The sequence below is a fragment of the Macaca nemestrina genome, chromosome 2 (assembly GCF_043159975.1).
Source record: "Macaca nemestrina isolate mMacNem1 chromosome 2, mMacNem.hap1, whole genome shotgun sequence".
NCBI lineage: Eukaryota > Metazoa > Chordata > Mammalia > Primates > Cercopithecidae > Macaca > Macaca nemestrina.
The window spans coordinates 159,318,972-159,334,625 of NC_092126.1; the positions used below are offsets into that span (position 1 = coordinate 159,318,972).

A 15,654-nucleotide genomic window follows, 5' to 3' on the forward strand; every position below is an offset into this window, starting at 1 on the left:
TGAGAAGGATAAAGGGAAGATAAAGAGTGTGCTACGCAGCACCCATATATCCCTGCATGCTTACTGCTGACACCACTTTTATTTACAAGCCTCTACAGCCTGAATGCTGACTTCCATCCCACTGGGAACAACCTGAGGTTGCAGACTTAATAGGCTTATGACACCCCAGAGTAATAAAATATTTTTAGATCATATGGATCAGGAGTTCCTAATCTGGGGCCAATAGATGGGCTTCTAGGCTATTTCACTGTCAGATGAGGTAAGCGCGATTAAGAGAGATAAAGTGATTTTCCTCAGGTTATAGAACTCAGTGGAGGCTACGCAGAGGCCTGAATCCAGGTCCCCCGAATCCAAGTCTGGCACTTTATCCACCACATCAACCCTGTCTCTCCTATATTCTGTCCCCCATTGAGGCTTCCAAGGGCAATACCTTCTTTCTTTTACCTCCTGGGGAGCTGGGGAGTATGTCCTTTCTTTTGTATTTCCTCACTGGAGACTCAGTCATCACCATCCCCATAAAATATATACAGTATTTGGTTGGTGGAGAAAAGATCATTTCCAACTATCTTAAGAATCATAAGACTACTTGGAATGATTTTTGCCCAGACCAGAAGAATGTTGGCTTTTCATTTTTCCTATCAGGGTCACTGTATCTTGCTCACTTTGATACTGGGAAGGGAATGGTTAAGCAACAGATCTGCAATCCATACTCTCTCCTCCAGGGGGCGGGGGATGCGTGTTGAGTGGAGGTGCTTTTCCCAGAAAGAAAGAAGTTCACCAGATCAAATCTTGTAAACACGTTAATGACAGACCTCTTAACAAATAACCTAATGGTACTTGCTAGCAAAAGAGGACTTATCTAGGAAATGCTTTTAATAGGATAAATCTGGTCTGTCTAGGGCTTCTTATGGTAAATAATGCTAGAATCTGTGGCTTTAGAGGCATGGCTCTCTGGAAGGTGTCACATAAGCTACGCAGCTATCTGAGTAAAAGGGGAATGTCTTTCATGACCAAATGACTCTCTTCAGGGCAGGTGATACAATGTGACATACATAATTTACAGACCTTGTAGATCAATCTGGCCTCAGCACGTCCTGATGCTGCAAGAAAAGGCTTGGAGTTGCACTGGTGGTCCTGGCCCTTTCCCATGTCACCTCTGTCTTGGAATTACTTGTATCCTTGAAATTAGTAGTCAAGCTTTATACTTGGCAAGATATCTAATTAGTGAGAGTCTGATCTAAAAATCCAATCCTTAGTGTTAGCTTGGATACACTCCCATGGGAATAAGGGAGCTCTGAGAGTCCAAAGAAGAAGTGCGCCCCCTAGAGCACATGTTTGGGAGGGAGAAGTGATCAGTGCTCAGCTCTGTCCTTGGCTCCAGTTAGTATAATGTCATCCTTGTTCAGAAAGTGATATTGACTTCTGCCAACCTAAAGTTCTCAGATTCTCTCACCCCTTTCCTTATTTTAACCTTCCCAATCTTATTTTCATACATCATAAAAGAAAATCCTGAGGTAAAACATAAGAGAAAAAACAAGAAATATGCTTCAGTTTGTGACAGAAAACACGAATTAGTTTAATCCCCCCTGCCCAAAACAATTGAGCAAGTCTACCAATCTACCAGCTGGGCCAATAAATTTTCTCTGATCCTTGCTATACTTTGTGATAAGGAGAAGGCTCCACATTTAATTTAGGATCCTTTTGTAAAGCCACAGCAGATTTACATAAAGAATACTGAGCACTCTGATATAAAGTTTCTACTTTCACGCCATATCTAAAGTGATGAACCCAGAGGATACCGATAATTAAATATACATTTATTTGAAATAAAACTGACTTTATGAAAATAAATCCCATATTATTTATTTATAGTAAAAGCTCAGCAAACTATTTTTCTCTTACTCAGCAGGCACTCTGCCAACAGCACATTTTAAAAAGACTAAAACTATCTTCTTTTCTTTTTGAGACAGAGTCTCGCTCTATTACCCACGCTGGAGTGCAGTGGCTCGATCTCAGCTCACTGCAACCTCTGCCTCCCAGGTTCAAGCAATTATCCTGCTTCAGCCTCCTGAGTAGCTGGGACTACAGGTGCATGCCACCGTGCCTGGATAATTTTTATATTTTTAGTAGAGATGAGGTTTCACCATATTGGTCAGGCTGGTCTTGAACTCTTGACCTCAAGTGATCCACCCACCTTGGACACCCAAAGTGCTGGGATTATAGGCGTGAGTCACTGTGCCCAGCCTGTTTTCCAAAAAAAAAAAAATTTACTTCCTCACAATCAAATTCCTGCCACTTTATTTTTCCACTTCTTAGCTACCTCTATAGGCACCTCTTCCTAAAACACTCAATTCCAGAACAAAGTTCCAGAGCCCACTCCTTCAACTGCCTACAGCAAAACACAAGCCTATTCTATCCTCAACTTCCCTCCCTTGTCTGTGCCACATAATTCATCCTAGGAGGCTTATACCTTACAGGATTAAAGGGAGAGGTAAAAAACTATATTTCTTTTAGAACTGCATCTTAGTTGATTTAAGACACTGGGAGTGTGGATAGTTGAGTCAGCACTGGTTTGTCTTTCTTTCCTTTTTTTTTTTTCTTTTTAAATTCACAACCCCACCAATTCCTGAAAAACCTTTGGGTGGGATACGTACATTAAAAACCATAAAAATCAATTTTAAAAAGTCTATTAGCAGAAGAAAAATAATTTCATTTTTTATTTTATTCATTTTTTTTTTTTTTGAGACGGAGTCTCACCCTGTTGCCCAGGCTGTAGTGCAGTGGCATGATATTGGCTCACTGCAGCCTCTGCCTCCGAGGCTCAAGCAATTTTCATGCCTCAGCCTCCTGAGTAGCTGGGATTACAGGCACATGCCACCATGCCCAGCTAATTTTTTGTAGAGACGGGGTTTTGCCATGTTGGCCAGGCTGGTCTTGAACTCTTGACCTCAAGCAATCCACCTGCCTTGGCCTCCAAAAGTGCTGGGATTACAGGCATGAGCCACCAAGCCTGGCCATGAAAAATAATTTTAAAAGGCCAAGCATTAAGTGGGATAGGAAAGAAGAAGATAATTATACACAAAATCTGGGCTAAGGAGATTCTACTGTAAGCAACCACAGAATTCAATGCTAACTTTCTAATAGCCACAGGTAAAGAAGGGCCTGAGCACCTGTCATTTAAAGACAGAAAGTATATCCATTTTTCAGGAGAGAGGATTCCCTATGCCCCTGTCCTGAGGTCTCACAAGAATTTCTCGTGAGCCTTTATATAAGAAATTTCAAAAAACAAAGAAGGGAAAGCAGTTCTGCCAGGACAGCTGGGGTGCCTGCACACTCTTTTCTCACGCTAGTCCTCAGTAAAGGCCGAGGGTGTGATGTCCAGTTGTAACACTTTAAGCCATTTCTGCAGGGTTGGATGGCTGGAATCCTGGAAGCAAACGCCCGTAGCCTCTTCTTGGAGATGAGAAAGGAGAAGAATTGCAGGGAGGAGGCTGAAGGGAAATGATGTGGCACGGCCCCACTCTGACTCAGAGGACAGAAAACCCTACCAGGGCACAGGCTCCTGCACCTTCACTGCACTGCTGCCCTCACGCCTCTCATCACGGAACCTCAAGTGCTAAGCTAGGGAGATTCCATGGGCTAGGAATGGTGAACTCACTCCAGTGTGACTAGAATGGTGGATTTGAAATTAGACTGGTTTTCAAGTTCAGTGAAACGAGCTTATGCAAATTTTTGCAGGCATCTCTAAACAGGAGCTGAATTACATCAGATTTTCTCTGAAATTACACAATGTACTTATAACATGTCCCCTACTATCCCTTTATCTTTGCATTAAAGGAGCATCCAGCAGTGTATTTCAAATGAGGGAAAACTCTACCCCTAAACTTTAGGAATTAATATAGATGGGGGTTATTTAACTACTTGTGTCAATTCCCCAGGCTTTCTGTGGAAATGACATGATTTTCAATGTATCAATGCATTCTTATATGAGAAGGATCAACTCAAATTACTTAGTGTTTTGCATATTTGGTTATTTAACTTTTAAAGAAAAGGTTTTGAAGGAAGATCCAAATCTCTTGGTTGGCTCCAGAAGAACCCCAACATGCGAGAACCTACAGATATAAGAATACTCTTGTGTTTTAATATGTACCCTTTGACTATTTTCCCTCAAAATCCTCATTGTCTTGGCAAACACAGAGATTAAGACAATGGTAGGTGCCACTCTGGCCTCAACTATCCATGTAAACTGGCACTGCCCTTAGGACTCTGACCTTTTATTTATTTATTAATTATTATTATTATTTTGAGACTGTGTCTCCCTCTGTCACTCAGGCTGGAGTTCAGTGGTGTGATCTCAGATCACTGCAACCTCTGCCTCCTGGGTTCAAGTGATTCTCTTGCCTCAGCCTCCCGAGTAACTGGGATTACAGGTGCACACCACCACCCCGGCTAAGCTTTTGTATTTTTAGTAGAGATGGAGTTTCACCACGTTGGCCAGGCTGGTCTCAAACTCCCAGCCTCAAATGATCTGCCCACCTCAGCCTCCCAAAGTGCTGGGATTATAGGCACGAGCCACTGTGCCTGGCCAGACTCTGACCCTTGATTTCATCAAAAGCAGGGCTACCAGGAAGAATCTGCTTTTATAAGGAGGGACAAGAAAGCCTCTAAGAGCCAGTCAGTGCCTGAGAAGGCAATTGCTAAAAGTTCTGCAGTGGTAGGTAGATGAGAAAATAGTCACAACTTATTCCTGCTCCCTTTTCTTCCCTTTCTGCCTTAAAATAGGCATCTGGAATTCCATGGGATAGGACAGCAATGCCAGTGTGGGCTGAAGTTCTGCTCTAGGTAGAAGAAAGGTCTTCAGGTGGAAGCATTCCCATCCTTACGGGCCAAAGCTGGGACTCCCTTGCCATAGGCGGTAGGCAGTGGAGGGGGATGTGGAGGGGAGGGGAGGTACCTTCAGGAGAAGTTGATATTTGGTGATCCTTTGGACAGGCTTAATTAGGTAGGAAGAGATGGAATTGGCCAGACCATGCCGTTGCTGTATCTCCTGCAGGGATGAGAACAAGGTGCAATTAGACACAGAGGGGCGTGTGTATGTGTGTGTTCTGAAAGGAAAGAGGCAGGGGTCAGAAGAGAGGAAGAAAGAGAAAAAGGTAGACAAGTTTGAGAACATGTTCTTTGATAGGGAGAGGGAGTAAAAAGAGAAACAAAAGAGACCAAGATGGATATAGAGAGAAAATAGGAGAGAGACGGAAAAGGAAGAAGGGTTAGGGAAAGAAGCAGGTATGTGAAACAAATAGAAATTGAACAAAAATGGAGAAAAAGAGCAGTAGAAAAGAGAGCAACAAGGTAAATAACAGAGCAGAGGGTAAGGAGAGATGAAGTAGGAGTGAAACGAAATCAGCTCCAAAAAGGGGAGAAGAGAGTACAGGGAAGGCAGAGAATGAGGCTCTGACTTCCATTCTGATGGCTCCTGATGAGTCTTTCCCTGCCCTCAGTCACCTTAAAATAGCACATGGATATATCTCCTTTATTAATACCATCCTTCTCTTTAAATTTAACACATCCCAACTTAGGGTCATCACTTTATTTCTTATAAATGTTTCATAGTGATCCATGGCACCTCCTTCATTCTTCAGGTCTCCTAAGCTAGAAACCATGGAGTCAATTTTAGTCATTTCTCCTCTGTTATCCCTGGTGACAAATCTTTCCTTTCCATTTCCAGGGACATCACCCTCATCACTCACGCCCAGGCTAAGGCCATGGCCTCCAATTGCTGTTTGTGCTTCTAGTGTCTCCTTTTATTCTCTATCCTACCTCCAAAATGATCTTCTACTCCCCAAAGTCTAGGGGTTATAAGCAGCAGAAAAAGGTACATTTTTGTCCCTGTCCTCAAAAAGCTTACAGTCTAGCTGAGAATACTCAACGCATATGAACTAGAGATCAACAAAGGACAGTACAGGAAATGGTACAGCCAATAAAAATGGGAGAGATTACTGGGTTTCAGAGTGGCCAGGTAGTTAGTAGAGACAAGGCCTCAACCTCACCTGGGGCTAAGAGGTGAGGTGGGCAGGTGGGGTGGGTTAAGTAAAAGGTTGGAGAAATGACACTCACTTACATCAAACACAAAATGTATCGGCTGAAATAATCATTGTATGTTTACATGATGATGAGGACCATGACTGAATGGTACAGAGGATGCACACCCACCTTCCATAAGAAGTGAAAAATAAAGTTAGATATGCAAGGCTGGGTCATTGATGGGTTTGAGTTAGAAAAGAGTTAGGATATGAGGGTAAGTTTTTCAATGGAAAAGCATCACAGATCTTAAAGAGAAGAAACGGGTGGGGCATGGTGGCTCATGCCTGTAATCCCAGCACTTTGGGAGGCCGGGGCAGGAGGATTGCTTGCGTCCAGGAGTTCAAGACCAGCCTGGGCAACATAGCCAGATCCCATCTCTACAAAAAATACAAAAATTAGTTGGATATGGTGCCACGTGCCTGTGGTCCCAGCTGCTTGGGAGGCTGAGGTCAGAGGATTACTTGAGCCCAGGAGGTCAAGGCTGCAGTGAGCTATGATCATGCCACTGCACTCGGCCTGGGTGACAGAGAGAGACCGTGTCTCAAAACAAACAAACAAACAACAAACAACAACAAAAAAGAGAAAAAAACACATGATGAAAGTAACGTTTCAGAAAGAGTAATATATATCTAATAGCAACATGGGGGTAAATCTTGGAGAAATAGACAGAGACAAGTTATGAAGCTATTGCAAAAGCCCAGGTGTGTAGATCTGAAGTTACCACATGATCCAGCAATTCAAATTCCAGGTCTATGCATGACAAACCCAAATACCCATGAATTGATAAGTGGAAAAACAAAATGTAGAATATTCATACAATGGAATATTATTTGGACATAAAAATAAATGAAGTTCTGATGCACGAAACAACATAGATGAACCCTGAAAACATTATGCTAAGTGAAAGAAGCCAGTCACAAAAGACCATGTATTATGACTCAATTTTTATGCAATGTCCAGGCAAGGCAGATCTATCTGTAGTGACATAAAGTACATCATTGGTTGCTTGGGGGTGGGGGTTTGTGGTGGAGCGCTGGGAGGTGATGGCTAAAGGATACAGGGTTGCTTTGTGAGGTGATGAAAGTGTCCTAAAATCGACTGTAGGGATGGTTGCACATATCTGTGAGCACACACACAAAAACACTGAATTCATACTTTAAATGGGTGAAATGTATGATATCTGAAATCATCTCTCAGTAAAGCTGTTATTTTAAAAATAGGTCCAGGTATGCAATGTAGGGGCATGCCCTAAGCTAGAATTAGTGAGAACAAAGTATTAGGAAGAATAAAAGAAATATTTTAAAGATGGACTTGATAGGACTTGTTATGGGGCTATGAAGAAGGGTGGAGGAGAGATAATAATAATTTTAAAAATTATTCCATTGCCTATAAGAAATGATTTCTATCCCAGAAAGTAGTAATTTTGTCACTATTTGCCTCTTCCCTAGAGGAGTGTAGTTACAAGGCTTGAGGATGATAGGCAAAACAGCTGCAGCTTGACTCTCTTCAGGCAACTGAACCTTGTGAGTTTATCTGGGAGCTTTGGCAAGAAAGCACAAGCAACAATTCACCTTTGGCACTCTTCCCTCTCTGATGAAAAGCCCAGCTTCAGGAAGGCTGCATGTGGAGCAGAGAGGGAGGGACCCACATCAGTCAAACCAAGCTTAGACATCACACCCATGCTGTTCTCATATTTAGGGTCAAAAATTCTGGATCATGTGAATGTGTAAGCCTTTCTAGGACTTTAATTCTCTGCATTCTTTTTACAGTCATGGATATTAGGTGACTGCCTTTATTAAGGGTTTATCTCATTTATAAATCTCATTTTATAGAATGAGGGCCTAAAGCAGATGGTTCCTAATTGTAGAAGTTAAGGAAACTCTTCTGATGGAATGAAAATAAGCTGCAAAGATTATGCCTTTTGGAAAGTTTTGAAAGCAATCCAGAGAGTCTACTGTCCTCCATTCCCACTTCCAGGGCAGACTTGAAGAACTCATACTGGACCGGTTTTCTGGCTTCCATCAGTCTTTCCAACTGATGTAGAGGTTCACTAGGCACTATGTTGGAAATGGGGTACACAATGGGAAATTTGCGGATATATCTGACTTATCAAAGCATAGAAATTGGCTAGAAATGGGGATGAAAGGTAGGTAGGACTAAGGGAAAATACAGTCTGGTGCCAGGCACTGGGATGTGACAAAAATGAATCAGGCATAAGGTCTCAAGGAGCTCACAGGTGGAGGGAGATGTGAGTAACAGAAAGGTGCATTGTTAACCTGCCAAAAGGCAAATCATTATAGATGCTATGACAAAGAGACAAAGTACAAAGGAAATGATTCATGCAGGAAGTAGCATGTGAACTTTAATGGATAGGAAGAATTTTGAAGAGAGAGGGACAGAAAGGTGTGTGTGTTTGTGTGTTTGTATTGTGTGGAGGGGACACAATCTATCCTAGGCAGAAAGAGCAGTGTAAGCAAAGATAAGGAAGCAGAAGAGTTTGAGGCATGCTCAGAGCACAGGACATGTATGTCAGAAAAGTGCTAAGTGGAAGACAGGACACAATGCATTTAAAACTTCAAAAAGACCCTTCTGGATATTGCTCATGAATAATCAACAGAAGCATCCTAAGAGAAAAAGATTCTCAATCAGATGTAATGGTGGCGTAGGACATCTAATATGATACTCAATAGTATCAGGTGAGAGAAGCACTTTTCTTGGGTTCTTCTGTGATGCCAAATCTAACCCAACATATTCTAATGTGGGACACATAGAGCCATTTCCATATCAATGCTCCGTTAAAAAAATCATGTGCGTTTTTCCTCATCTGGCTTCTTTCCATTCAAGAGTCATTTCTTTACTGAGCAATATGACATTTGTAGAATCATTTCTGTTGAGGCAGTGCCAGGCTAGAAAGATGCTCAGGGAAGGTGTCTTTTGTACACTTGAGTACAAGAGCCATGTTTAAATGTCTTTATATACTCCACGGGGCCTAGCCCACTATCTTGCATACAGTAGACATACAAAGATTTATGAAAAAAATGAAAACAGGTAGGCAGAAAGATAGACAGATAACCTTTAAAAAGTGCTGTTTCTAGTTTCTGTCACTTCCGATATGACTGCCAAAATGGCCTTCACTGCTATAGTCCGCCTCTCACTAAACTTTCTTTTCTCCCCAATTTCATCTTTCCCTCTTATTCATCCTTTGAATCCTGCAGGGCCCCCTTTGATTTTGCTTACTGTAAAGCCAATAGGTCACTCTCTTTGGGAACCAGCACTAAATAGATCCCACCATTCCTCAACAGGATTGTGTCATCATTCCAAACCAAAGGATCTGACAAGGCACATCAGCCTCACTCTTCTCCTGGCTTCTGTTATAGCAGAGGTGTTCAGCCCTGGCTGCACATCACTGTCACCAGAAACTTTAAAATATTCCAATGCTCAGGCCACAGTCAGGCCAATCACAGCAGAACCTCAGACACAGGATTCAGGAATCAGTTTTTTCAAAGCTCCCCAGGTGATTCCAATGTGTAGCCAAGGTTGAATCAATTGCATTAGAGAACTGATTCTCAAACTTGAGTGGGCTTCAGCTACCCAGAGGCCTCCTTATAACTCAGGTTGCTGGGCTCCCCCCGAGAGATTCTGATTTAATAGACGTGGACTGAGGTCCAAGGATCACACTTTTGGAAACACTACGTTTGTGAGAGCTGTATGTGAAGCAGAAGTGAAATATATTAATCAACCACTGCATCATAGTGGGCCTTCTCTAAACATGTGCTTTATGGCTACCTAGGTTTGGTGTGGAGGCATGGAGACAAATTTGCCTCGTCCAAAATCACACTGGTCAAGATAGGAAGGGATAAAACAAAATACATATACTGTTTTTTTTTTTTCCATGCTTAAGGTTTGGAGTGGCCAGTAAAGAAAATTTAGGAAAAAAGGATAGCTAAACATCCATTATGCCAAAGCAGAGAAGCATTTCCACCTGCTCATCAGCTGCTCAAGAATAGAAAACCACAGCTTACATCAAAGAAGGTGCCCGCATGCTCCAGGATAAGCTGGTTGGAATCAGGCTTGTTTTTACAGTAGGTGACATACATCTGAAATTTGTCTGCCTAAAAAGAACAAAGATAATAATAGATAAGCATTCATTAGTTGCTCCCTTCGCTGAATGCCCCAGCAAGGGCTGTACAGTCAAAACCCTCAGATGCCAGTGTCTACTATGGCAAATGTTCTATGCTCATCCAGCCTCCATGGTCCCCTAACAGACATTTGGGATGTCTTTTTCTGTCAGCATGTACAGAAAGCTTCTGGAACTGAGCTCATTTTAATACTAGTTTGTGCTAGAAAGAATCAGAGAAAGCAACCCATATATCCTGACATATTCTGAAGTTAGACAGAACTTACTTACAGATTTTACCTTTTTTGATTATCTACAACTGTGCTCCCCATCTTGAAAAAGGACAGCATTTGCTCTGAATACAAAAACAAATAATGAAGATAAAGTATGATCTCAGAGGTAGATCTGCTTGTACTCTAAATGTCTCCATTGGACAAAGGTGGAGGGGCATGGCAAGGAACTATGCCATCCCCAACCTCCCAGAGCAATGACAGGGAAAAAGAAAGCAGAGTAACCCCCTGGGCAGAGGCTAAACAATGGTTCCTAACCAGATTGTTACTTCAAGCCAAGAACCTTATGGCTGGCAGAAAATTCAAGACTCTCAAAACTCTCTGGGTTAGTGTTACTGGGAAAGGTATGTGTATTTTGGCCAACAAATACTTTTCTTATTTGGTGGAATGCTACCCATCTCAGTGCCTTTGGAACTTTGTGCTGGCATCCTCTTCTGAGACAGCAGCCCAAATATGTGTTTATTACAGCAGGTTTCATTTATGCTAGCATCGTTCTAAGAGCTTTACATGTATTAACTCATTTGGTCCTTATGAGACCTCTATACAGTGAGTTCTGTTATTATCCCCAGTTTGCAGATGAGAAAACTGTGGCACAGATTGATCAAGTGACTTTGAATTCCCGCAGTTAGCAGGTAGCAAGTAGGGTATCTGACTTTAGGCTTTTTGATCTTGACCACTGCCTTTTAATACATTACAAACAACTTCTTCTACCCTTCATTTCTGCATTACACTCATATATTAAGATTATGAGACTTAAGAAAGTCACCTTGGGGTAATTCTTGGTAAAAGGTGAATATTTTATCCAATCACAAAAAAATTCTGAAACCAATTTTCAGGGCTATACACTACCTAGGAGGTTATTCATCATCCCTAGGAGATGATGATAAATCATTCTTATGACTGATTGTAAAGGGAATCCACAAATTTCATGAAAGAAGATGCAAAAAAACCCTTTACTTAATGGTCAATCTTGTCATTCTCTATGTTGGTTGTGCAAGGAGTCATAAATTATTTATCAGCATTAATATGAGCTTTGCATTGGCTCATCTATTTAGAGGTAGAAAATGTATTAGGAAAAAATAAAATGGTAGCTAAGACTTTCTGAAGAAACAAGAGTGCTTGAAAGCAAACGTTAAGATTTCATGAAAAAAAGCTTGTCTGGGAGTCAGGTCTTGAGTTGTGGGACTGGCTGTGATATTTATTATGTGTCAGTGAACTAGTCAACCTCCGATCTCATCTGAAATTTTCCCATCTTTAAAATCTAAAACATAAACATAGTCCTGCCTACCACATAGGGCTGTTGAGAACATAATCTCTCTGAATCATGAAGACACTTTGAAAGGCAATTAGCCCCTTATGGGTGGAAGTTATTATCAGGTAATTACGAAATAGTAGAACGCTTGACCCCGGGGGGAAGACTTGCATGTTTGCACTCAGTGTCCTAAGTGGACTTCCCTGGAGATGTTTGCATTCACATATTGTACATGAGCCTGAGTTCAGAATAATGCAGAGTGGAGAGCCAATGAAGACTAATGTTTCAGTTTATATAATTAGAACCCGGTACATTCAGTCCCTTTACTTGGCCCATGACAATAGCATGAAGGAGGATGACCAGGCACTCATCTTGTGAGTCAGAATTGGGATGGATACCCAAAAAATCTGTTTTTCTCTATTAAAGAAGAAAATGTAACCAATGGTTAGGTGGAACCCAAAGGATACATGCTTGAGGAGATGGACACCCCACCCATTCTCCATGATGTGCTTATTTCACATCGCATGTCTGTATCAAAGTATTTTGTCTACCCCATAAATATATACACCTACCATGTATCCACAAAATTAAAGATAAATTTTTAAAAAATGGTTAGGTGGCTTCCTAAAGTTCTAATTCCCTAATCCATATCCTGTAACAATAGCTAATGGACTGAGCTGATGCAGTTCCTCTGCCAGGGGTGGTAGTCTTGTTCCACTCTTCCAACCTCACAGTTTTAGAAAGTTCTTAGACAGCTTAAGACGGAGCTTAATCCTGATGTCTAAGAACTTTTCCCAAGGCTTCTCTCAGACCTACTCGTGGTCCCTCTCAGTAGCCCCTGGTCCTGTGTGAGACTGGCAGTGACCCCAGTCCTTAGGTCAGGCACTGAAGAGTGGTGCCATGTGTATGGGCAGTGGGAGAAGGATTTCAGGTAGGTTACCCAGGTAACAAAGCAGTGTCCCACATCCTCAGGCAGTTGCTCGTACTTCTCCAGCTCTTTGAGGAAGATGCTGCAAGAGGAGAAAAAGACTGAATCAGACACTTCTGTGCAGCTGACCCCCCGAGGACTGCACTGAGGCCAGCACAACCATAACTTCTCAATTATTTACACATGGCTTCTCTATTGTCTAAGCGACAGATGGCGAGGTGCAGTTTTTAATGTTGGAACTAATTTCATTAAAATGTATGTTAATTGATTAATTACTGCTACTTAAAATAATATTCTTTCTCTTGGGGTGAACATTTCTAGGAGTGAAAATAAATAATAAAATATTTTGTTTGTGTTGGACTTTTTATTAGCAAGTAAGAATCTACTTTTTTACACAAGTAATCTAAGCACATCATAAATATTTTAAATAATAGAGATATTTCAAAGAAGCAAAATAAAATATCACTATCCCAGAGATAAAGTAGAAAAAAATTCAGCCTATACTGGCCTCTTTCTAATTTTTGGCCTCATCTTCCACCAGTAGCCAATTTGTACTAAAAACTATGTATTAAACAATGTTTTATAATACAGACACGATTAGGAAAGAAAATTTAGTGGGTAAAAAGTCACACTACATTCCAAAGCTGAATCGAATTACAACTGAATTATCTGCCAGTGTGGATATCTGTGCCATGGCTCCTTTCCATGTTAATAAATAATAAATAAATAGTTACACTGACTTCAAAATAATGTATTAAATCATTGGTTTGGGTTCAGAGGATATAAATTCTAACAAGCCAACATTATTAGAATGGTATTTGCTTTAAAAAACAAAATATTTTTCAAATAAAAAGTGATTATGAGACTTTGGGGACACATACTGACAGAAGTGGAATTGCTATGATCTTTACAAGGAACAATTTGACAGTACCGATTAAATCACGAATGTGCTTATCTTTTGACTCTGCAATTTGAATTCTGGAAATTTTCCTGTAGTTATGTCTATGCATATAAGATGATTTATATACATGAGTATTAACTGTGACACTGTTTACACAAGCAAAAGATCGTCTGTAAAGAACAAGGTATTTAAACTATGGTACATCCACAGAACTATACACTACGCAGCTATGAAAAAAAGACACAGCTCTCTATGTTTTCATACAGAAGAACTCTGGGAGAAACTAAGTAGAAAAAGGTACAGAAGAATATGTAGAAAATGCAACTTTTTGTCTCAGTAGGAATTACGTGTTCTTATTTCCAACTCAAGAAACTAAGAAAAGACTTCACCACAGGGAAGAAGGTAAAGGAACAGAATAGAAGACAGTGGCGGACAACACTTCTCAATGTTTACTTTTCTATCTAATTTTGATTTTAAAACTGTGAGAATGCATTACCTTCAAAAATTGAATTAAAAGATAAATGATACAAAGTGGTTCTGCATTACTCTACTACTTACCTGTACCATAGAGGGGCAAAACGTTATTTGACTAACTTTACCCAGCTTCTATTGTCCACACATTTTGGCAGTATAATTAATTACAAGTGGTTATGGATTTCATATATGTGTTGTGCATTCTTCCTTCAGCGACACAGAATGACATTGTTTGGAGTTTAAAAATAAATATGTGCAATTAAAAATGTTTGGCAAGTCCTATATGGAAAGCCAAAATGCTAACAATAGTTGACGGGATAATAGATGACTTCTTTGTCCATCTGTAATTTAATTTTTTCTACAATAAATGAGCATTGCTTTAGTAATAAGAAAAGAGCCATTTAAAAAAATCTGGGGGACTCCTAGCAGTAACCAGTTTGTCCTTACATATGTGATTTTAGAGTATTCTGACCTGAATCATAGAGTAATTATAATGATATTTGGGCTTCAGAAATGCAAATATGTAGTGCTCAAAGTCAAAAAGTATCATATTTGTTGCTACCTTTTAAAGAACTACAAGTGACACATTTAAACTAATATGTACTTAATATGACCATTAAAGTGCAAATTTTAAAAAGCACTATATAATGTTATAATTGAGGATCAAACTTAGGTTAAGATCCAAAGGGAAATATACTTTTTTGTTGAGAAAAGAATCAATCTGCCTCATCATCATATATATGCACACACACAGGTACACACACAGACACACACACACACATAGATATGCACACACACACAAATATACACACACAAACACATTTCAATTTAAAATTAAAAACAATTTTTTTAAAATAATAGAGATGAGGTCTTGCCATGTTGCCCAGGCTGGTCTCAAACTCCTGTGCTCAAGCAATCCTCTTGCCTTGGCCTCCCAAAGTGCTGGGATTACAGGCATGAGCCGCTGTGCCCAGCCTGGGCCGTTCTCCCTTAAGAATAGTCAAAGAAATGGTAAAACAGCCTGGATCAGGACATTTCACACACGATATAAAATTGTTTTATTGTTTCAGAAGTGGCAAGTGTACCCATGATGACTCAGGGAGAGCCATTACTTGACTTATGACCCAAGGACAGTTGGTCTGGTCACTTTAATTTGAAGTAAACAATGATAATTACGTCTAAAGAATTGATCATTGATAGAAAGAAAGACAGTGCTAGCAGTTTTATTTAAAATCTTATTAATTTAAATAGAGCAATACCCTGACTTTTGTGATAGCAGCTACCAAACACCTATGGGAAGATGCACAATTTGAAAATACTCAGGAAACAAAAATACTATAACCAGAATTAAATGCACAGCATATAATTTTCATGAGGAATGCCTTTCTGTATAATGAAGGTTTTAACAGCAGTTACCACTAGCTCACCCATCTACCTATCCCCAGGTCTCACTTTCTTCCCTTCCCACAACTGAGCACAAGTTAAAGAATCAGCGTTCACAATTGGTCACAGTTGTGAAAGGGTCTTCCAAAGCTTCATCCCCCTCATCTTGAAATCACAACTTTGCTGAGGCAGGCAGATCACCTGAGGTCAGGAGTTTGAGACCAGCCT

General features: G+C 40.5%; 1 protein-coding gene across 26 annotated transcripts in view; it reads right to left on the reverse strand.

The window, feature by feature from the left end:
- Window positions 1–15,654, reverse strand: part of LOC105470260 (kalirin RhoGEF kinase) — a 700,354-nt gene that overhangs the window by 240,098 nt on the left and 444,602 nt on the right. For all 26 annotated transcript variants that reach the window (XM_071089172.1, XM_071089152.1, XM_071089145.1 and 23 more), the window contains exons 26-28: window positions 12,681–12,750; window positions 10,104–10,193; window positions 4,955–5,047 (exon numbers count right to left, since the gene is read on the reverse strand). In XM_071089172.1, coding sequence (XP_070945273.1) covers window positions 4,955–5,047; window positions 10,104–10,193; window positions 12,681–12,750 — 253 coding nt within the window. The remainder of the gene's footprint in view (window positions 1–4,954; window positions 5,048–10,103; window positions 10,194–12,680; window positions 12,751–15,654) is intronic.